The 23,231-nt window shown below is 46.6% G+C and overlaps 1 protein-coding gene and 1 long non-coding RNA gene across 29 annotated transcripts in view; both read left to right on the top strand.

The window, feature by feature from the left end:
* The window catches only part of LOC106014495 (uncharacterized), a 30,773-nt gene extending 23,521 nt beyond the window's left edge, over positions 1 to 7,252 (top strand). For both annotated transcript variants that reach the window (XR_011807080.1, XR_011807079.1), the window contains 2 exons: positions 1,963 to 4,132; positions 6,589 to 7,252. This is a non-coding gene — a long non-coding RNA (uncharacterized lncRNA). The remainder of the gene's footprint in view (positions 1 to 1,962; positions 4,133 to 6,588) is intronic.
* A 1,311-nt stretch (positions 7,253 to 8,563) lies between these two features.
* Positions 8,564 to 23,231, top strand: part of PARD3 (par-3 family cell polarity regulator) — a 443,789-nt gene continuing 429,121 nt past the window's right edge. For 26 of the 27 annotated variants that reach the window (XM_072033801.1, XM_072033797.1, XM_072033796.1 and 23 more), the window contains exon 1: positions 8,741 to 9,001. In XM_072033801.1, coding sequence (XP_071889902.1) covers positions 8,882 to 9,001 — 120 coding nt within the window. In that variant the 5' untranslated portion in view covers positions 8,741 to 8,881. Of the gene's footprint in view, positions 9,002 to 23,231 lie in introns of all 27 variants that reach the window. The other variant, XM_072033793.1, reaches the window with a different exon arrangement.

Below are 23,231 nucleotides of genomic sequence, written 5' to 3'. Positions count from 1 at the left end.
TATCATAAGCTTTTTTCAGTTTTCCTGATAACCCCTAGGTTTTTTGAGCAGAGGTAAGAAACTCGGTGTGTAAGAATATGCAGAGATAGTCCTCTCCTCGAGTAAGTACACTGTAAAAAAAAAAAAGGGGGCTTTGAATCACGCCGGCCATTGCAGGCTATGATATGACTTACAGTGGTGCTGAGCATGCAGTCTGCCCGTTTGGGACCAGGTCAGCAACCTGTGGGAGAGAGGTGGAGATGAACACCCCTGGGCAGGGACCTCCAGACAGCTTTCCAGCTCTGATGTAGCTGTGTCTGCAGCACTGCAACTTTGCAACTCTAGGAGCTGGAAAACACGGGCTCAGTCCACATCTCTGCCCAGTAGTTATAGGCTTCACAATTTATTCTAGGCGCCAAAAGAAAGTATAGGGAAAACAGAGATCATGTGCTCTCGCTTCAAGCTGTGAGCTGGAGTAAGTACTGGGTTCGGTAAGGAATCAAACCTGGAATCTTCAGCAGCTTATTGATAAATCTTGCAAGGAAGAAAATGCTTTGCAAAACCATGTGTTGAGTGAATCATCTCTATCTGCTGTGTAATCAGCTTAACAGGCTAATAAGAAATAGTTTTCCATTATAGAAAACAGTTGTTTGACCCTGGCAGATTTTAATTATTGAACTCTTGCAACAGCCTATCTGTAATTAAACCTCTTGTCGGCTTCCCTGGGTTTCAGGTGGGGTTGTGCATTTGTAATTTCAGTGGTGTAAGGAAGACAGCCAATATTTCACTCTTTGAAAATGGTTATCATTTCTTATACAGACTGCATAAAGATATCCCATGCTTTAATTCCACTGTCTTTCTGGATTGAACATTGAACTAGACTAATGATTCACTGCTCTTGGATTCATCAATTTGAGGCATAATTTAAGTTCTGAATAATTTACTAGTAAGAAGTTGTGTGGGTTTCTTTTTCTTTTTTTCTTTTTTCCTTTTTTTTTTTTTTTTCTATCAAAAGAGGAAATGAACTGCAAGAAATACCACTGAGGGATATCTATGGCACATTTACCTCTGCACAAGAGTAATTATTAGAAGCAGGGTGCATAGAAGTCCTGGAGCAGATGTCAGGAGGGGTGTGAGGGCAGCACCACGGGATCAGCACGGAGCAGCGGTGTGTGAGCCGCTGGCACACGGGAGGGCTGCGGAGCCGGTGCCTGCCCAGCAGCAGGAGGATCAATAGGGCTAATCCTGTCTGGCTGATGCATCTGGTTTGGTGTGGATGTGCAAGTTTATCTGCTCTAAATTCTGCTCTCAGGTCTGACCATGTGGGCCCTGCAGCAGGACCTGTGCTCATGAGTGGTGCTCTATGAGTCTGTAATCCTAGGTGTAGGAACTTCTCCTTTTTCTGTGGACTGCTGAGCATCTGCTTGATTCCCTGTGTGTCATCTGCTGATGGGCCTGTGCAGAGGACAGTTTGCTGCTCGGTAGAATGAGATGAACCTGACTGAAGACCCTCGTGGCCTTGCGCAGTGGCTCTTGAGCTGCTCAGATGTTGCTCTCCTTGGGGTCGCTTCTGCAGCGTGCTGTAGCCTGTTTGTTGCAGCAGTCAGCAGCAGATGAAAACCCCAAATCTTGTGATTTCATTGCCACTGATTTCAGCTCTTCTTACCGGTTGCACCTCGATGCACTTGCTGTGTACCTGTGCCAGGCTGGCCCGTTGGCGTTGTGCTGGAGAAGGCAACTCAGTTTCGATTACAGATTTTGAATCTTTGCAGACCAGCTGAAGTTGCTGGGCTTTTTCTGGAAAGAATTAAAACATCCTTTTGCTGTAAAACACTGCACGGAGTGTTAGAAAACATGCTCATTTACTGTCATTTTTTCAGTCTTGAATAAAATGTTTTTTTGGCAGGCTGTGACAACCCATCACGTATTTTAACTCCTGGGGATTCTCCTATTTCATGTGTTTCTTCTTTTTACTTATTTCAGCAGCTGAATATACATTTAAGGAAGACAAACGGAAGGGAAGGCAATAAAAGGATGTAAGATGAAAGAAGAAATGGGAGAAGATATGGAAAAAGGAATAAAACAGAGCATGAGGAGGAGAAGAAAGGAGGCTTTGAGGGTCGTTAAAAGAACGTGGGGGAAAGCAGAGCATGAAACAGACCACGTGGCACCTCTGGTTCTTTGCTTCTTACTTCATCTTCCCTACATAAGCCATGAATGATTTTAAAAACAGTGTCCAGATTTCACCTGTCTGCTTTTGCCTGTTCTTTTTTCTGCAGGAGCTACAGGTGCCCAGCAGCACTCAGGTCTGGCCCAAGCACCTATTGGGGAGGTTGGGGAGGCTGCCAGGGAGCTGCTTTGCTGCAGCCCTGGAGGTGACCACACGTGTCCTGGTCCCGCTGCCTACACGGGGCTGTGCTGTCACTGCCTGCCCGTCCCCTGTGCTCCGACACTTGGCTGCTGTGCTACAAAAAGTGCTCCGCAGGTGCTATGGGACTTTGCTCGGGAGCAAACATTAACACAGGAGCAACAGTGTGTGTTTTCAGCGTAAGCAGTGCATTTAGCTCAGTGTGTAACAAACAGGGCATGTGTTCCAAGTGCATGCCTGCATCTGTGTTTCTCCAAATTCCTGTGCAAATTGGAAAGCCTCTGCTGCCATATCAGTACCCCATGCAGTCCTCCCTCTTACCAATGACATCAGGAGAAACTGACAAAAGGATGTGCTTCCCTTCATACCTACCAATATTTTCCTGTAATCATCAATAATCACCAAGATAACTTGCTATTGAAAGCCATGATATATCCCATCCCCTTTCATCACAACACGGGTGAGAATAAAGCAAGGCATTAAACAGGGATCCCTAAACAGGAAGAGCAGCTGAGAAATGTGTTCTTAGCATGTTCATAAACCACTTGAATAGTTGGTACAGTGGAATATACATACCATCGTGTTTTGATAGGTATTTTGTCTGACATACCCCCTGGGTGTTCCTCTTCATGTCACAGGAAGGTATTTTTTTAGGAATGCTCATCAATAGATATAACCTGATTGTGGTAAATAATTTGGCATTGCTTCTGTTCAGAAAATGGGTTCCTCTGACGGTATCTGAATTGGTTCCAGCCCTGGCAAGTACTTGACAAACAGAGCCCAGTGCTGCAGTTCTGTTTTAATGTTGTTTATTCATTATTTGGGTAGGGCAGATAAGGCCCTAGGGCCTGATCCAGTGCCCGCAGAAGTCAGCGAGAGGCTCCACAAGCCTTTTTAGTCATTGGAATCCTGTGCTCTGGGTCTCAGAGTCCACAAATCTGTGCCAGGAGCTTCGTCAATAACTGAAAAGCTGGAAGAAGAGCAATGAGTAAACTTCTGGACAGCCAGAAAGGAGGAAAGGGGATTGAAAGCCAGCAATAAATTCTCAGCAGAGACAAAATGTCTCCAAGAAGCTTTTGTAGGTGCCGATTGAGAAGATAAGTAACCTCTGAAACTTTCAGGAAAGCACCAAGACTCTAAAGGCTTTAAGACAAAACTAAAGTTAACATCTCGGGTCTTAAATTCCATTTACTCTGCAAGTAGCCTGTAGTTCAGTCTTCTGTAAATTAACTACGTTCACCTTGACTTCTTGTGGTGCTCGTAAATCCCCCAAGTTCTACTGTTCTTAGTGGTTTTATTTTTTGCTGATTTTAATGATAATTGATGGCTTACAGAAAAGTTGCTAAGAATTTACTTTTACTAATTAAACATTTATATATTTGCTCTCAGTATTATAAAGAGAGCCAGAAATCTACTTAGATTATCCAGTGTTTTCCATGCTGAAAAAACATTGCGATTTTCTTTCAAAACATTGGATTTCTTGTTGAGAAAATCTGATAGCCATATCTCGAGCTGCCCTTTGAAATTTGTCAGGAATGAAATTCCAGATCTGTTAAAAAGAGTATTTGGTCCATCAGTGCCAGGTTTACACTTGTCTGCTTTGCTGATACTCGTTCCAGCACTGCCCTCTCCTCCGTTGCAGGATTGCTGTCATTCCCAGAGCAGTGCTGGATGCACAGGACAGCGTCCCATGTCTTCTGGCCTCTCGTAATGTGAATTTAATCCTTTTTGACCCGTGGAGTACATGCAGTGCATGGGATGACACCTGGGACTGGGTAAAGCAAGGTGTGTGCACGTTTTATGACAATTTGTAGTTCTGGGAATGGGTCTGTAAAACCCTCAGCATTCATGCAGACTGTGCAGGTATCTCCTGGCAATGCCCCTTTGCCCCTTTCTCTACTCTGGACACCCCTGCTGTCTTCACTCTTTCTACAGAGCACGTTTTTTGCTTTTTACACCTCTAGCCATTCTGCTTCCTTTCCTGTGGATTATTTCCAAGAGTCCACACCAAGAAGTGACCCCAAACTCAAACTCAGTCCTTCACAGTGCTCAGCGCAGTGAAGCCAGTACGTGATACATCCTACAGGAATCACCCCAATCGAACCAACTTGAGGAGGGCTGAAAACCACCAGAGACTTAGTAAGGAAATTGTTAAAACCCCTTGAACATAATTCTGTTTAAACTACAATAAGGCCAGTAAAGATCTAGGGGACAAAGCAGTAAGTTCACCTTTACTTGTCTTCTACCCCTAACCATCTTTTCACTGCCTGAAGTTACTGGAGGCACAGGTTAGAGCCCTGGGCTTGTGGCTTTTCCTTCAAATCAGGGATTCTTCTTTGCTACAATTTCTTCCTTCTGTTATACTGCAAAGACAGTTCTTCTTGTCTACCTAAACTTTGCATGTGAGTCTCCCGAGCATGACATTAACACCTGTGTCTCTGTAATTACTTCTTAACGATTTAAGGACTTTCCATTCTCCAAATCCCTGCCTGTGTTGAGAAGTTGTAGGCAATAATTTTTAATTCAACTTTATTTTTTTCCAGGCCAGAGCTAGCCACAATTGCTTAATAAGCCTTAATGATTGTCTCATTCATAAAAGTAGATGCTAGGAACTACTGCCTTGCTCCTCTGTGGAAGTCCTGGAATTACATAGGAAAAAAATGTGAATTACAGCAGTGGAGAAGTCAACCCGTTCCTGTAGTTATAAAGTTATGCATAGGAAGATCTCAAAAAGCCCCATGCATGCTTGATCTGGTAAGAGCAGAGATACAGTGTAAACCGTCAATGATTTAGAACACCAAAAGTCAGATATTTAAAGAAATGACAAATATCCAAGTTAAAGTTTTAATAGTCTAATAATTGAGCAGGAGGAGAGTTAGGGCAGGTCAGGATGTTAATTCATTAAAACCTAGTAGGGTTTTGTTACAGGTCCTAAGTAATTTTTGAAAATGGCACTTTGTACTTACATCAGGTGCTGCAGGTGTGTTGTTGTTGTTGTTTTTATTGTTGCTGTAGTCTTTTGTTTTTTTTTGACTGCTTTATGTAACCTAGGCCCTCACTTTTTCATTATTAATATTATTATTATTATTTTTTTAATTTGACTTCTGTATGATTTAGATAACTTCTTTTATTTTTTTAACTTAATTCTTTGAGGAACAGTATTGATCTCCAGTTTGACACTGGTCTTTCCAGGGCTCTAAATTAACTTCTGCTTGGATTAAGGGAATGTCTGTATTTGAAACTGCATCAGCTTCAAGCATACTGTAAACTAAATCGGTGTCTTGTCAAACCATACCATGAAGAGATTACTAAATCCAACATGTGCAGAATAATTCCATATCAGTTCCTCAACACTGAGTAGAACTGGAGGATAAACTGTGAAGTAGTTCTGGAAATTAGCAACGTTCCAGTGCCTGGAGATTTTTAACATTCAGATAAAACTTACTTGTAGTAATGTGCACTGGGTTGCGAGATTCTCACTCCTTGTACATTTGTGGTGTCCACACCAGAGATTTCAACCACTTTTAAACAGAACACGGATATTTATCATCAGTAATCATAAGCTCTGTTTCTCTCCATCCCCTGCTCCATCTCCATCTTCTTTCTGCCAGACTGCCTCTCAGTGGAAGCCTTCCAAGACCGTACTGGTTAATAAATGGATTGTCAGGTTCTGGGGTATCTTAGCCCAGAAAAGCTCAACATCCAGACATATATATACCTGCCACCCATACTGCAACATGGTGCCCTCTCATTAAGTACACAGAAAGTACTTGTAATTTTTGTAAACCAGCAGCTCTTGCCAATTTTTCTCCTGATTAGTATAATCCTTTTCTCATAATCTCTTATAATAGTGTTTTATACTTCATTTATCTTACATAATTAGACCTTGGACACTCTCACAGACTTGTTACTTTTGTTTGTTAAAGCTTTCTTCTTTCTAAGACATCAACAAACACTAAACTTTGTAAACTGTATTCAAAATGTTTTCAGAATCCTGTATACGTAATGTGTATGTGTGTGTGTATCCAGCGAGAAAGAAACTCAAATCTCAAAGGTCCTCGCTCTTGTTAGCACTGTCACTATTCAAGCGATAGTCCTAGAGTTTTGGCCTCAAATCAGATTCCAGGATAAATTTGTTTTTCTTTGTACTTCACTACTGAATTTTCCCATTTTAAACACTGAATAGAAAAACTGTCAATATTTCTTTCTAAACTGTTTTAAGTTTTTTTTTTTTTTTCCAGGAGACTGTTAGAACTGCTGGGAAAACTGCCAAGAAACTTGCTAAAGACAGTAAGAGCCGGGATTAGATCACAAGAAAACATGAAAAACCTGTAGCAGTGTCGGAACAGTGAAATAATTGCTGTTGACCAGCAACTGTATCTATTAATAATAAGTTTTACAGCAGTGTGGTAAAGTTCCTGATATGCAACATTATGTTTCAGTGGATACATGCAAATGACTGCTGAAACATAATGTTGATCGTTACAAAGTCTATGCCACTGTAAAATTGCTTCTTAAAGGCAGTATGTCTTGGAAGAGTCTCTATTGACTTCACATTTTTACAGCTGTTCCTGCAAGCTTCTCAGATGATGCCTATTAAATCAAGGATTTATAACTCTTTTATCCTCTCAGTATGTTCTCGGCAGCTCTTATGATCACCTAGAAAGCACAAAAACAGCAGGTTAATGGAAATTTTCAGCGTTTTCCAATAATAAATTTGATAGGCTATGGCCATAAAATTGTGGAGCGTGCTCAGTTGTCTCAGTCGCAAGCTGGAAGCTGTTTACTCCAATTTTATTTCATTTCTGCCTTCCTGAAATCCTGCATGCTGCCGTTCTATTCCGCAGAAGTGAAACGCTGGGGATAAGATAAAATATTATAATAGGGCAGGTGTGCTTTTTTCCTGCTTTCACAGGCAGCCGTATCATTTCTCATCAAGAATTCAGATCCTCATCTATGTCATTAGTTCAGATAAGTCAGGTGGGTAATGGAAATAAAATTAACATGTAAACAAAGCAGAATCACCTGTAGACTACTGCATCTTTGTGCGTCCAGAAGCTTTCCAAATTTGCCACTAGTGGAAAAAACTATGGATTTCAGGGAAATTGGACCAGATATTTGAGGGACCAATACAAACTGACTCCTCTTCTTGCTTCAATTGGAAGTGCTAATTAGAATGCAAAGGGCTAGGGATGCCATTCTCATGATACCGTTGACTTAATTAGGCAATAATTTAAACCCTTGAAGTTTTCAGAAAATCGTTAATTCTGCCCTTTAACTATGTAGCCACAAAACTGGCGATAGCTCTGCCATTTGTATCATGTCTGAAGTTCTGAAAGTTACTAATACCACTGCCTATGGGCACCAGAATGGACTACCAACTGCTTCGTGTCTGTGGTACCACTAATAAATTCAGGGGAAAAAAGGCATTTTCCCTGCCTTGCTGTCCTCCAAACTCCACCTTTGCGCTGCAGTTACTTTGAATTTCACCATTTATACTCAAAAGCAATACGTTGTCAGCCCATACCGAGTGTTCGGTCAGCTGTGCAACTCCATTGTCCTGGGTGAAATCCATGAAAACATGCGAGTGATATCTGCAAAACCTTTTGACTTCTGAGTGCTTTGAGGAGAAAATTGCTGGGCGGTTTCATTGATGCTGGTGGTGGTGGTGACGCACCAGTTTTCTCCCCTCACTCTGTGTTGGTTCAGTCGCGTTACCAGAAACGCAAAGGACCACGAAGAGCACCTGGATTTGTGTGGTGGCTCTCCCAAACATCAGGTGGGAAAGCAGAAAGCGGAAAGCCAAATTGTGTGGTTTAGTGTCTTGGTTTCTTCACACTCACACCTCTGAGGGAGATCACTCAGACACACGCTCTGATTTTGGGGCGGTCCCGCGCGGCCCCAGCAGCCGGGGGCTCGAAGATCCTTGCGGGCCCTTTCCAACCGGGGACATTTTGCGGTTCTCCGGGTCATCGAGCAGGCAGCCCCCTGGATCAAGGCCAGGCATTCCCTGCGAGATCCCCATGGGGCCGCGGGGGTTTTTTACAGGCTCCCTAGCGCCAGCCCGGCGGCTCGGGACCCCGACCCAACCCGGCGGGCCACCGGCACGGCCCCTCAAGCGCCGCCTCAGCTCCTGGCCGGCCCCCGGCGGCTCGGAGGGGGGCTCCCCGCCGCTCCTCCCGGTCTGCCCCCGCCCCGCTGCAATGCCCCGAGCCTCCGGAGCGGGGAGGCAGCGCCGCCAGCGCCCCGCCCGCCGCCACCACCGCCGCCGCCGCCGCTGTGCCGGGGCAGGCGCCGAGCAGGTGGCCGCGGGCAGCGGCATGTGAGCGGCCCCCGCCTGCTCCCCGCTCCCCCTCCGCAGCCAGGCGGCCGCCGGGCCCCCTCGCCTTGCCGTGTCCCCGTCCCCTCGTCGCCGGGCCGGCCGGGGGGGGCGGCCGTGGCGGAGGGCGGAGAGGAGGAGGAGGAGGAGGAGGAGGAGGAAGGCTGCGAGGGGCCGGAGGGACGCGGGAGCAACCCCCCGCACCCCCCCGCAGGATGAAAGTCACGGTGTGCTTCGGGAGGACGCGGGTGGTCGTGCCCTGCGGGGACGGGAACATGAAAGTTTTCAGCCTCATCCAGCAAGCCGTCACCCGCTACAAGAAGGCGATCGCCAAGGTGAGGGGAGACGGAGGCGGGGGTCGCGGGGGGTGGGTGGGTGAATGGATGGATGGATGGGGGGGGGGGGTGCGCGGGGAGCGGCGCCCGCGATCAATATGGCGCTTCCCGGAGCGGGGAGGGAAAAGTCCGGGCTGCCCCGCTCCGCCCTTTGTTCGCCGGTGCCCGGCGGCCAGGAGGCGGCGGCGGCCCCCGGCGGGGTGCGGTTGAGCCGCGGGGGCCGCCCGCTCCCCGGCCGGGCGCGGAGGGACGCGGGGGCCCCGGCGCGGTGCCGGCTCTGCCTCCCCCCCCCCCTCCCCAAACCCCGGGGCCGTGGCGCCGAGCGGGGCCGGCCGGCTGCGGGCCGGGCGCGGGGGCCGCTGGAAATCCAGCCCCAGGCTTCCCGGCCCTCCAGGCCCCGCGGGGACGGAGGCCGGGGGCAGCTCCCCCCGAGGGGCCCGGAGCGACTCGGCGGGTGCGTGAGGCCCCGGCCTGCCGAGGGGCCGGTCCCGGCTCCCGCTGGTGCCGGCCTCCCTCAGCCCCATGTTGCAATCGGTGCCAGCAGGCTGGGTTTGCCTGCCGCAGGAGAGCTGCTGGGGCTTCAGCCCCGCTTTTTAAAAACCCTTCTTCTTCTCCTCGCACGGCGTTGTTGCAAAGTTCTCAGTCAGCCGGTTTGTCGGGACGGGAAACTTAAGCAAGCTCCCTTCCCCCCTTTTTTTATTTCCACCTGGCTCGTTCAAGCGGTGGGTTCAGCTTCGCTTCCGCAGCCTTTCCGGTGGTCTTCACTCAATCGGGACGTTTTGTTTTGGCAAATGCTGGCTCGGAGGCTGTCTGGAACCGCGCCTCGATGCTGGAGGAGCTCTGTGGATAGGACTGCCTGGTCTGAGAGGGCTCCCAGCAAAGTTTTTCAGATTAGTTTCCTCAGTGCTGTGGGGAGAAAAGTAACCGATGTTCCATCACCTCCCTGCTTTATGCCCAACGATCGTGGTTTTGGAGGGAAAAACCAGGAAACGTTCCCGATACGCTTTTATTACACCCCTTGCAACAGTTGTGTCTCTGGCTGGAGGAGGAATAAAAGGGTTTGCTGGGGAATGGCCGCACACCAGCTGTTACCTGCACGCTGCAGCGGGGCGCACGGCGACCTGCCCGCATGGGTGAGGCGGTGGGCGAAAGTGCTGCAGGTAACAGTGAGCACCCAAATGTGTCCCTCAGGGCAGCTCTGGGTGCTTCATCGGGGCGTTCAGATGAGGAGAGTTTGAAGAATTCGTTCTTCAGCGTGCTGACACTGATAAAAATTCATTATTTTGATGTCTCGTGTTCCAAACCCGTGTCCCGTGGGGAGGCAGCTCGGCTGGTGCCGCCCTTTGCTCCTGCCTCCAGCTGTTGAGCTGGGTTAGGGGATGGATACGATGCAGCAGAGGGAAGGTGTGCTGGGCACCGGGAAAGGGCACTGGGAAAGGGCTCTGGTTGCAGGTGGCACGGTTGTGCAGGAGGGAGGTGGCCCACCTGTGGAAAAGCAGAAGCGTTGTGATGTAACTTCTTCAAATGTGCTGGTGTATTTACTAACAAGACCATTTGCAGATGTGCAGGCGGACTTGGCCTGCCCCTTGGTCCCCAGTCCCCAGAGCTCTCGATCCAGGGTTTCAAATGACACGTTTTTATTTATTTATTAGTATTTATATGGCGGTTATGCTGTATGCCAGCGGTATGGACTTGAGGTAGTCATAATTACTGGGATTGCTTCTATTATATGGAAATACTGTGGTTGAAAGCACAGTAAGCAGAGTCCATGGGCTTTTCTCTGAGTGCTGTGTACAGGCACTGTCACCTTGCTTTTAGCTTAACTTCTGAAGCTTTTCCACAGTGATGTGTGGCAGTGAGAGACGGCTCCTCAGCGCCTGGTGAGCAAACCCATGGTGTGCATCCTGTGCTCTCTGTAGCATAACAGGGCTTCTGTGGCAGAATTTCGTAGATTGTTGCCTGTTTGTAGCACTTAGATAGTTTGTGTCTGTGCTAGTGTGGCAAAGGATCAAGTCTTCCCTTCAGAAAGGGACAGAGAGGAAACAAAGTAATTCCCGCACTGCCAGGGTAAAGGTATGTGGGCACATCTGGCAGGATCTGGCAGCTGGCGTCAAGCTGACACTGAGCTCTGCTTAACCACGACTGTGTTGTTAGGAAAAAAAAGCGTATCTGGTGGAACATTATTCAGAATACTTTAATTATGTTTATGGTTTTCATACTGACAGGAAAAACAGCGTTTCTCATCCTGCGAAAAAGAGCGTGCCTGCTCTATGCAGCAGTTCCTGCAGGAGAACCACTTGAAGCACACGAGAGCTGAAGTGCCAGCTGCGCTGAGCCCGCCTCGCGCTTTGCTGTGGTTTTCAGGTTACGGTTAGGAATAAGCTGCCCTGCCTGGGTAGCGGTGGCCAGACAGCAAGGCTTCGTGCTTGCAGGCTGCCACGAGCAAGTAACTTCAAGCTCTGACCTCGGTTTGAGTTTTCTCGACTTGGTGTTATTTAGGTTAAGTAGACGTGCTGAGAACGGAAAGAACGCGGGCAAAAATAACGAAGGTGATAGTAAGGTTCTCCTCTCTGTGAAATGTTAAGACTGTCGAAGAGCATATGGACAGCACACAATTCACTGCAGTGTGTTGTGGGTGCTGCTGGCTTTGCTTAGGATGCATAAATCTCAAAGCAGAAAAAATCAGGCTGGATTAACACAGCTCTCAATGCTAAATCTTTAAGTACTGAATAACTTAATATGGCGGGCTGTGCTCGGGGCTTGATCCGTGCAGTGTGTACAGGAAATCTTTCAGAGCCTTTCCTTTTAGTGCAGGAGAAGCTTTGTGTCTGAAATGTGCTCCGTTTTTCTTCCAGCTGTGTTTGTGGGGAAGGAAGAAGTGAAAATAGATGTCTGAGAAGTCCAGCTGTCCAGAGTAACTGGATGTGGCCAAAATTGATCACGGTCCATGAGATCTTGTTCGCACGGGGGCATACTAATGACGTTTTGTTTGTGGGGCTGGCCTGGTGCAGCCTCTGGCACAGTTTCTGCAGTGAGCATTTAACGAGTACGGTTTGTTCAGGTGGCGACTGGCCTGGGAAGTTTGAGGTGCGTTTCCCAAACTCCTTTTGTCGAGGAGGTCAGAGGCTTGGCAGGTTTTGTGTGTTTACGTAGTTCTGCTCATGGCTTTCTGTCAGATTTTTTGAGGACAGAAAACTGCTGGAGTAAGGTAGGAAGGAGTTTTGAGAGGGATGTCAGCTACACTTGATTTTCTTATCATTAATGGAAAGAAATTGTCAGCTACCCCAAAAAGGACACAGACAGGTAGGTGTTTGTGAAACATAGCAAATGATTGACTATAACCTAATGTGGAAAGTTTTCCTAAAAATAATGTAAGGTTGGAATGCATCAAGGAACCTTTTGTCAAAAGGAATTGTACATCCATCCTGTAGCTTTGCTTTAACCTGGTTCCGGTCAGAGACATTTGTGATTTTTATTTTTATTTTTGATTATTTATTTATTTGTAACCTTCTAGTGTCACCATTATCGTTTTATGTGTGGGGCCTTTTGAGATACAAGCATTTTGCTACTTTTTCTGCAAATGTAAATAGCCATGCATATACAATGGGTAGGTACATATTTTATTTTTATTTTTGTGCGTTAGCTTAAAGTCTTTGTGTGAGGTAAATGAGCACAGTAAACAAGAACTGGGAATTCGTATTTTTTTGGATTTATGGGAATTGTTCAGTCTCCCATTTGGTTTCTGCGGGGGTTGTTCAGGTTCTTTGTGATTGTTCAGTCTGATGTGCTGTGGACCATGAGCCTGTAGTAGCGTCCATAGATCATGAGCCTGTAGTAGTGTTTGTAGGCTCAGTGTGTAACACCATTTTTCTAGGAGAACTAATCAAATTAACCAAAACTACAAATGAACCAAAAATATTTTAGGAGACCTCTTCAGAGAGTCCTTTCCCCTCAGCCTAACCAAAAGGTTGTGGGAGATTAAATGCTGGAGGGATTGCGATACCGTGGAGAACAATGCTTGAATTGTTAATTTAGAAACCACAGCGCGTTAATGTTTGTTAGAAGCAATTGTAATCTGTTCCTTGATAGCATTTGAAGGCAGCTGCTGATATGAGACCGGAACTCAAAAAAAAGTTGGTCGTGTAAGCAAAGGTAACAAGTGTCAAATGCCACCCAAAGTTTAGGGCTCCACCTCGTTGGCAGGTCTGAAATTCATTGGCGGGGAAGGTGGTAGTCTTAGGGAAAGCGTGATGCGCTTCTCTTCTCTTCTTGAATTTTTCTTTTTGTTCCAGTGCCAGCTGAACAGGACTTCTCAGACTGATTATGCTTAAAAACCAGCTGCCAAGCAGCAGGCTGCCTTGCAGATGCACAGTGACAACTTTCGTGCCTCTCATGTTCTGTGGAGCAAACAATTGTGCGTTTGCACGTGAGCATGTTGTGAGGGGATAGTTTTTATGACCTGTTACATGGTGGAGAGCACACAGGAGTGGGTCGCTATGAAAATTTACTGATTTTAAGTGTACTTTGTATTGATCTCGGTGTTTTCCCTACTTAAGACCATCCACTAGGTTTTGGGTGCGGGTGCAGCTGGCTCCTCCAGGGACACTCCTTTGCAGTCACAGTGAAGATGCTTATGGGTACTAATGTACTATAGTCTAGCAAAGTTGTTTTTTTTTTTTTTTTAATTTGACTTCTTTTTGATACCTTTCTAAATCTTCAGACTGTTTTAAGTAGAAAGTAGTATCACAGGCTATTTTCACAGCGTGCAGGAACCTTCTTCACCCAAAAAGGTCCACAACACAACCAGAAACCAGAGAAAACCATCTCGCCCCTGCTGTTCAGCTGACTGGTTGCTTCCAGCTGACAACGTGGGGACGCAGTCTCTCTGCTCCTGCTGTGGTGTGTGCATGCTGGCATGGAAATGCTGTACCTGAGCTCAGCCAGGAGAGCCCTGGTTCCCAATGGAGAATGCCCTTCTGGGTGTTTTCTGGAGCCAGCTCTTGGCCTTGTTGCTACTGTTGTGCTCAAGGCAGTGGTGGTGAAACCCAGCTGATGGGTACCTCACTCTGCTGCAGCTTGGTGGGAACTCCAGACAGCGGTGGAAAGCTGCTGGTTTAACGAGGAAAAGTGCTGAAATGGGTTCCTGCATTGCACGAGAAGCTGCAGGGTAGAGGTAGGGCTCAGCCTGCAGCGTGGTGGTGGCCCTGTGGGTCCCTTGCACCTCACTGTGCAGAATTACTGAGCTCCCGGGACAGGAGGCTGCTCTGCAAGCCGGGCACGAAAGCTGGACAGCACAAAAGCAAGTCCTTCAGCTTGGGAAGTATTTTCAGTGTGGTATTACTTTGTTTTGCTTATGTGAGCAATACCTATCTGTAGCTGGATGGGGTGCGTCATTGCTTTCGGTTCAGCATTACGTGGTTTGTCAATACTTAAGCATCGCTTGCTGATGGCAGAAGTGGAGCGAGTGTTGGTGGAAGAGCCTTGCGAGCGATTTCACTACGAGCAGAAGCAACGTTGGGCTGCCGAGCCCAGTGCCTGTGGCTCCGTGGGAGAAGTTGTGGAAGCCTGTGAAAGCTCTCAGCACGTTACGTGAGTGGTTCCTGTCTGTAATTTGGGGTTTAGGGAGCTGCCAGCCTTCCTTGTCTCGGGCGATAGCCTCGACCAGTGGAAAACCATCTGACTCTCATAGTTCGGCTTCAGTTCTAATGGTTGCAGATGTTTTAGCTGGGTTATAAAAACACCATTGGAAGTAACACTTTCTCAGTTGTTCCAGACTATGACATCTTTCGGTCGTGGCGCATTTAATCTGGCAAAATAAGGTGGAGTAAATGGGGGAGAAACTTTGGCGATGTTAGTTATACCGAATATACTCCATGTAGCTTTAAAACAATTTCCTGGTTCTTCAAAGGAAAACAAACCTTTTCATCCCAGCAGAAATTGAATGGATAAAACATGCAACAATGCTGAACCGATGCTTATGTATATTGAAAATAAAGTGGAATTCTTCTAACATAAATCCAGAGCATAGCACAGATGTTCTCACTCAGAAATGTTTTGTGAGCAGTAAGAAAATAAAAAGTGGAGCAAAAAAAAAGTATTAAAAAAATTCAGCAAGATATGTTAGAGCATCTGTGCTTTTTGGTTTTTGGTTCCTTTTTAACGTACAGTATATATTTTCCTTGTTTCTTTGAGGTCATTTTACTGTAATGCTCAGCAAATCTGGTACTGGAAGACAGATGAAAAAAATCCAGCAAACCAAGCTGCCTTTGAGGGAAGTTACATAATCCAGTGGAACTGCTCAAAAGCGAGAAAGAAAAAAAGGATACTCGAGAGCTCGCAAGCACAGATGTACACAGCACTTGTCAGAAAGACTGATACTGCTCGTGAAAGGGAAATGAGTCAAATTCTGAAATCAGGAAAAAGTCATTTTAAACAAACAGAGGCCAATATGGTGCTTTTGTTCTTAAAATAATCACATCCATTTTGCTTGTTGTAGCAGTGTCACATTGTTTTCAGCCGGTAGCATTAGTTATTTTCTCAGATTGGTTCCAGGTATTTGTTAAATCAGAAATAATTTTTATGATTATTTTGTCACGCTTAGTCTTTTTTTTTTTTTTTTAAGCAGGTAGCAGGAACATGAGGGTGACGTACGTTCCACTTCAGTTTCTCGTTGTGGAGCGATAGGAAGGTAGTAACACAATTAGAGCTAAACAAAAGGCGAAATGCCTCCCGACTGAAAACTCTTGGACGAGTTCCCGTTTGCTTTATTTGCATGTGGGCCTGCTGGAAACGTGCACGGGAGTTTTCCCTGTCTCTGGCTGGAGGTGCAGTGCCTGGCCTCTGTGGTTCACCGTCTGCAGTGCCCGGCAAGTGCCCATGGCTCGAGGAAGTGTTGATGCAGAAGATCTTTGAACCTAAACTCAGTTCTCTGAGTGCTGTGTGAGGCGAGGGGCTTCACCAGGCACATGCACCAGCAAAAGCACCTGTGCTGATGAGGTGCGGGGTTGTTGATTTCACTAAATTACGGCCAAATGGGTGGTGTGCTGTGTCTCAGGGCTCAGGTTGCTGATGGAAGGGAAAATTAATGAAGGCCAAATGTGTTTGAGCACGGGGGGTGCAATGTGGCATCCCGCAGAGCTGGCCCTGGGCTGGCAGAAGGAGAAGGACTGGGGAGAAAAACAGTCTTAAGTAGGGGAGGAGAAAAAGCATGGGATGGCCCTGGAGACTGGCAAAGGGAAAAGCTCTGGGGGCAATGATAAGTGGGTGCAACTCCTGGTTCTGTTTCATTCACACGAGGGAAATGGGAGCTTGCATGGTAGCAAGGCCATGAGTCACTGACAAATAAAAAGAGCTGAAGATAGCAAGGAACTGGTTAACTCAGAGGTGAGCAGTCGATTTAGGAAGTGGATTGAAAATATGTCCTCAGTGACACCACAGCTGTCATTCAAAGGGCTTTCTTTTTACAAAGAAACCTGGGGAATTTATTCTAGCAAGCTTTCCCTTTCGTGCTAATAGGTGTCCTGAAAGTAGTGAATCTCTGACTTGGTAGGGAAAACAGACACCATTTTGGAGAAGTGATGTCACATTTTTGGACATACTTTCCACATTCTCTCACGCTCTGCCTGCTGCTGATGCAGCGAGATTCTGAGCCCTTCGCAGGAGGAGCGCGCTGGTACATCACCAGCAGTTTTCTTTTTAAGTGGCCAAGTTTATAGGATTTCTGTTCCGGGTATGCATGTCTTTACTGAACCAGGGACTCAGATGGGAATTTAAAATGTTTCTGGTATTCTTGCCGAATTACTAATAGGAGAGAGAAAGTTACGTGGGTATGAAATGTTTTAAATGGAGATAGGACTTGGGAGTGTCTGTATATTTGTGTGCGCACCCACTTAGGTGTTTTCATTTGTTTGAAGAAATTAAGCCACACTTACTAAATGAGAAAGTAGTTTCACCTTACCCCATCTTTTTTGCATGTGCTTTCAAAGTTCTTGAGTTACTCTGTATTCCCCTAGGCAAGGGCCACAAAGTTTTTTCTTCCCTATTAAATGTCAGAAGCAATATCCTCCTGGTGAGAAACTTGCCGAGATGCACCTCTTTGTGCGTGTGATGAGAAGAGCTGCTTTGTTCCAGTTCTCAGGATCTTCCTGAGCAGAAGTTGGTGAAATACAGAAGAAATGCAGGGATGCTGGAGCATCTCCGAGATGACTCTGATGTTGCCGTAACATATTAAGGGACAGTTTAAAAAAAAATTGGACCTTCCGAACTTTTAGCTTCTTTAATAAACCACTAAATGCAGCAACAGGGCTTGAGGTAAGGTGAGGAATTGTGCCGGATTATGAGTAGGTGATGGGAGCCCTGCCCCGTGCGCCACGGAGCCTGGCTGCGCAGAGCTCTGGAAGTGGCTCGCCTGCACCCAGCTCCCTGTGAAGGCTCCTCCGAGGCATGTGCAGGAGGCTGGGTGCTCCTGAGGCGTGTTGGGTGTGGATCAAGGTGAGGGTGTGCCCCTGCGGATTTGTTTATCGTGCTGCAGAAGATGGTGCTGCTCTGTAGGGCCAAGGGGACCAGGGCCAGAGGGGAAGAGAAGCCCCAGCACGGGTGGCTCCCCGTTGTCCTCAGGTGGGGGTCCTCCTTGACAGTATGTCAGGACATCTTTTCCCAATCCTATACTGGATATGATTTTTTTTTTCCTGCCATTAAGAATACTAATTTAAGAAGATCAGTATTTCCTGCTCTCACTGGATTTTCTTAACAGCAGCTTTTGTTGCTTCTTCTAGCTTTTCTTCATAAAATCCAGCACAAACAGACATTGCCTGTTATTATTCTGGAAAGTCCAAACTCAGAAATCACAAGAAAAAGTGGACTAGATGAAATAAATAGAGCTTTTAAATGTGATGCCTGTCAGCATGGGCTTTGTGTTGTAAAGCAACACAAAAGTCAGTGAACATGATTTTAAAAATCTGATACTCTGTGCACGTAAAATGCGTGTATGCTTAATTGTTGCTTTAGAAAATAAAAAAGGTAAAAGTCTTCTAAGTATTTTAGACTTAGCCAGCCTGGTCGAAAAAGAAAGCGTCATGCTCTGGATGTAAAGCAGGGTTTTGAGCTTGTTACATCAGGCACTGGAGCAGTCTCACCGCGTGTCCAGCAACCACTCCAGAGCGTAATGCTTCGGTAAACTAGAACCAGATGTTGATGTGTGAAATGTTATTGTATTCAGTGTCTTGCAAACCTCCCCTTTAGTAGTAGAGATGTCAGAGGTGAATTCCTGGTGCCCCTTTTGTTGTGTTGGCCTTGGTTGGTGCTAGCTGGAAGCCCCCGTGCTGAGCTGGGGGCCGCAGGTAACCCATGTCCCGCATCGCATCCGCTGGGGCTGGGGCAATACCGACCTGGCCCTGCTCCCCCAGAGCACAGACATCCCTGCTGGGTGGAATTCCCTAGCTGGAGAACGACAGCAGCAGCGAAGGAGGGCTTTTTTTATAAGAAAAGCTAATTTGTGCTGAGTTAAGTATTCTTTTGATATTTGAATACGGAGTAATTAGCTTGGATGTACTGCTGTTTACCCTTTAGGATTTGGAGAAGTCTAAACAAGCTGCTGAAGGGAACTGTATCGTAAATCTCCTTCTGAAATGGATTTGGCGATCGCGTGCTTCAGACTGAGACCAAATCTGCTTTTTGTGGTGTTTCTCTGGTGGGCAGCGACTGCTGGGAGGAGTGTGGGGCCACCTGGTTGGGGAGGGTCTGCTACGGGGAGATCTGATGGACCCGCCTGGGAGTCCCCCTTCTAAAAATGCTCTCAAGGTGGGCGTGTAATTGCTTATGCATGGATGCTACTCCTCTGGCTAAAAAAAAATAAAAAAATCTCTGTAGTTCAGTATTTACCATAGGCAGCTACTGTACTGGAGAGCACTTTGTAGGAAATGGTTTATTTTCTTCTAAATTATTTCCATTTCGTAATTCGGTACTTGCTTGGTCTCATAGTAAAAAGAAGGATGTTTTTCCTTGTTCTGCCTGAGAGTTATGATTTTCAGATCCAAAATATTTTAATATTAGCTAATTTTGTAAAGTGTATGTTGTGTTTTATAGGTGGTCTGTGTTTTGCTTTCTTGGACCATGTATTATGTCTGCGATTAGACAGTTGTAAAGGCTGCCCTAACTCTAGGTGCTTTCACAGTTTGCTTCTGCTTTGGTGTGTCCGTGCTTTGTTGCCTTCTGAAAGGCGTTGTTTCCAAACGTTACTGAATGCCAAACGTGTTGTAAGTAGAGACACAATAAAAACACAATTTTTCTTGATTACTTTTAGCGATTAAAGTTGCATGTAATAGTGAAATTATTCTTTTTCTGTAATGAATTCTGTTTCAGATGCATGCCATATATATTTAATCCAGAATTTTTCTGTCATTTGTTTTCCAAAAAGTGTGTTGCTCCTTTCTGAACTCGAGTGCAGAGCGTAATAATTCACTTTGTTGCTTTGTGTTATTCTGCAATATAAACTAAAAGCTGATGCAGGAAGCGGAGCTCTGAAATGGAACAGTTTATTACAAATAAATCTCTTTCACCTGATGCTCTGGCTCGAAAAAAGTGGGCTTTCAGGGCAGACCATGCAGCTTCAGATTCATCGGCTGTGCCTAGAGTTGGTGAGCAGGAGCAGCTGAGCTTCGCAGTGCCATCTCGTGCCATCCTGAACATCTTGTGCTCTCCTGAGCACCTCTGGCAAACAGGAGCCAGCCCCTTGCTGTTCACCTCCTCGCTTTGCTGCCTGTGGAGCTGTGCAGTGGGTGGTCCGGAGCATCTGGATCAAAGACCTGCCGATGGCTGAGCCCAGATTTCTCAGGAATTGCCTTCCGATGATGGCAGCAGAAGGATGTACTTTTTTTTCCTTGTAATGTTTTTCAACGTGCAGCTCTTCTGTGTATAAATTACAGAGTGTGTGGGAAGGATAGCATGTTGGAAATTGGTACCTACAGCAGGCAAACAACATGTGCTTACGTCTGTCCTGCGGAAGCCAAGGAAATTCAGAATCAAACCCTGATGTCCGATGACAACATTTCTTCCACCTATTTGAACTACAAAGCTCCCTCATTCCTCTGAAGAAGCAGGCCTAAAATCCAATGAGAGCTGTGAAAGCAAAGCAGTGGAGTCCTCCCCCCGGCTCTTGCATCTTCATAAATAATTTGCTCTGCAGACCGAATCGTTCCTCCTGCTGCCAGGCTCCTTCAGAGAGCTGCAGCCTCGCAGCCCAGCTCTGCTCACGCCTGGCGGTGACACGGCAGCAGCAGGGCACATCCTGGGGCTCCTCGGCCCTGCTGCTCGCCCATGGCCATTACATGGAGAAGGGAGAAACAAAACGTTGGAGTCATTTTGAAAGAAATATAATGTAAATACACAGAAGGAAAAAGGTGGAACTGATAAAAGTTATTTATTTATTTTAAAGCCTGAATTTTAATGTGTGCTATGCTCAGTATAGGAGAACTCCACTGATTAAAATTCCAGGTCTATGTTTTATTATTTCTTAGGTCATGTCAATGATCACAATTGCATTTAGCTGACTTTTTGTATCACTTTTAAAGTAATCTTTATAGTTGTGTACTGTCATAGGACTTGCCCCTCTGGGAAGCCTTTGGAACCCAGTTAGCAAAATCCACTTGAAATTTAATTGTTTAAAAACATGAAAGCTTGTTCTCTTCGTATCTTTATGTACACTTTTCGCCCTGGTCATTGCTGTGGGCTTCAATTTCCAGAGCTGCATCCACACTTACTGCTGAAGAGCTGCGCTGGCTTTGTACAGAACAGGCACCGGTGCTGTTACCGCGAGGTAACCGACCCGCAGCGAGGTCGTGCTGCCGTGGTGTACTGCTCTCTAGGAGCTTCCTGGCTTTTATAGCTTGCTTTCATTACAGGATGAACTGCTTCAGGTTGCCTTGGTTTTTAATGTGGAGGTGAGGTTATGCATGCAGGCTGTACAAGCTGTTGGTAAACACCAGATGCTTTGTGTCCCTGCACAGAGTTAAAAAGCTCCCAACCTTGTGTGCAACTCTGAAAGCAGCATCTTCAGAGAAGTATAATGGGACTTTGCATTATTGAAATTAGTGACAGGTGCTTTTTTGTGTGAAAATCATTCAATTTTGACAAATGTCCAAGTGCAAAGGATCCTCAGGGGTAGAAAGGTGCAGGAATGAATAGGGGAGACTATAAGTGGTGTGGTTAGGATTTAAGAAAATGCTTGCAGGTGGCTTTCGGCTCATTTCAGAGGCATTGGTTGAATCCTGTGGGGAAGATGTAGGAAACACCTACCTAGCCTTGCTCCACCAGTGCTGCGGTTTGAAAGGGGAGAGGTATCTGTTGGTGTTGTCAGGTGTGAAAGGGGAGCGCAGAGCAGGAACGGGCTCTCCCAGAGGAGCTGTGTGCTCGCACAGATGGAGCTGCTTCCCTGGGGAGTGCCAGTTCTCTGCAGAGACCTCGTCAGCAGCCTCTCACAGCAGCGCCTGCTAATTGCAGCAATCGGTGCTTGTACAGCGTCCGGCTGTGGTTTTTCTCTGCAGCTTTGTGTTACCTCAGGAAAGAGGGAAGTACTTCGCTGTGCCCGTCGTCCATGCTGCAGCAAATCCGTGATGTACCCATCGGTTATAACCACGCGTTGTACCTCGGATAGCTTCAATCTGAGTAGTTTGGGGTGAAGCACAGCAACAGGTGAGCTTCAGCTGCGTGTGCAGTTGCCTTGTGTCTGTGGTGCTGGGCTTTCAGTGCAGTTTTACTGAAATGAAGTCCACTGTGCTGTATACACCGCAGCCAGGCCTCTATTGCAGGTGCAGCAGCGCATCCGCTGCTGTCTGCAGCTCTCGCAGCGTTGGGCCATCTGGCAGCCTGGCCTCAGACCCTGCCTCTGCCTGCAGCACAGCACCAAATGGGAAAACGTGGTGTAGGGGTTACGTGGGAGCCTGGCTGAGGGTAGCTGTGGATGCTCCACATGTACCAGCGGGTGGTCAGCCATGCAGCTGGGTCCTGCGCAGTGTGCAGGGACGTCGGCCGCGGTAGTGTGAGCCTGCAGAAATCTGGAAGAACTTCTCGGAGACAGTGGGAGTCCTCGTTTCTGCCTTGGTGAAGAGGTATGAAGGAACTGCACCCACAGGCATGCAGCTGATCAGCGGAGAGAGGGAGAGAGTGTAAATATTTACAGCTGGGCCTCCCTCTTGTGTAGAGCATGCTCGGAAAACATGATTGCTCTTCAGCACCTTTGCCTCTTAATTCGGCAATTTCCTTATGTGCCTTGCTGCCTTCTCCCTTCAGAAAGCAAATCCACGAACAAATGTCACAGTGTTTGTCAAGTACGTAATTAACCCACTGAGCCAACGGGGGAAGCGAGGCACAGAAGGTCGCTGACTTGTCCAGGACCACACAAGCGGCTCGGCACCGAGCTAGAAATAAAGCACTGACCCGCTGGCTCCTTAACCACACGTCTCTTTCCCCTCTCGTAAGGATGTGGTAAAATATGGCTGTGTTTAATCCTTCTGCTCCTCGCTAGTTCAGCCTCTCTATGAAAAGACACTCCGTGCTTCGCCAGGCTGAAAAGGGAATATCTGGTGGTAATTGCCTGTTGAAAAGAAAGTATCGTCCTCTCAGGAAAGCGTGGGCTCTGTTGTGTTAGACTGCTTAATTACTGCTTCTTATGTAATTTATTTCACAGATCTCAATTTACTCATACTGTGGTTGAAACTTTTAGACGGTAATCCATACTTGGCACTGAGGACGTTGATGCCAATATTGCACGCGTGGTGAAATGGTTGTAACTTCAAAATAAAGCAAAGTGAAGGCTTATGTTTCACTTAAGCCCATTTAGATAGCTATATTAATGGAAATTGATTTTTTTAAAGCTAGGTGACACATGGAAGCCATAAGGAGAGGCATCAGTGATGTATTTGGCTGAAATAGGAGAAATTTAGAGGAGGGCAAATATTGGTCCGTGCGGGTGAAACTTAAGTCTGTTTTTTCTCTCATTAAAGTGCTGGAACTTTCTTTTAATGCTGAAGTGTCGCGAGTAAGGTGGTCTGAAGTAGGCAGTAAGTGCTCTAATGCTCAGCTGATGCTGGTAAGAAAAGGTGCTGGGTCAAAAGGCAAGTGCCCGAGTGAAAGACGTGTCTGCATGCCTACGTGCTCCTTTTAGATTGATGGGGTTAATTGCCATGCTCTCAGCTTTGCTCGGGCACTACTTTGCTACTGATGCTGACTGAAAGGA

This window comes from Anas platyrhynchos, chromosome 2, assembly GCF_047663525.1.
Source record: "Anas platyrhynchos isolate ZD024472 breed Pekin duck chromosome 2, IASCAAS_PekinDuck_T2T, whole genome shotgun sequence".
In the NCBI taxonomy this organism is placed as follows: Eukaryota; Metazoa; Chordata; class Aves; order Anseriformes; family Anatidae; genus Anas; species Anas platyrhynchos.
Note: the sequence above shows the minus strand (reverse complement) of the source record. Positions and strands in the feature narration are given on the sequence as shown.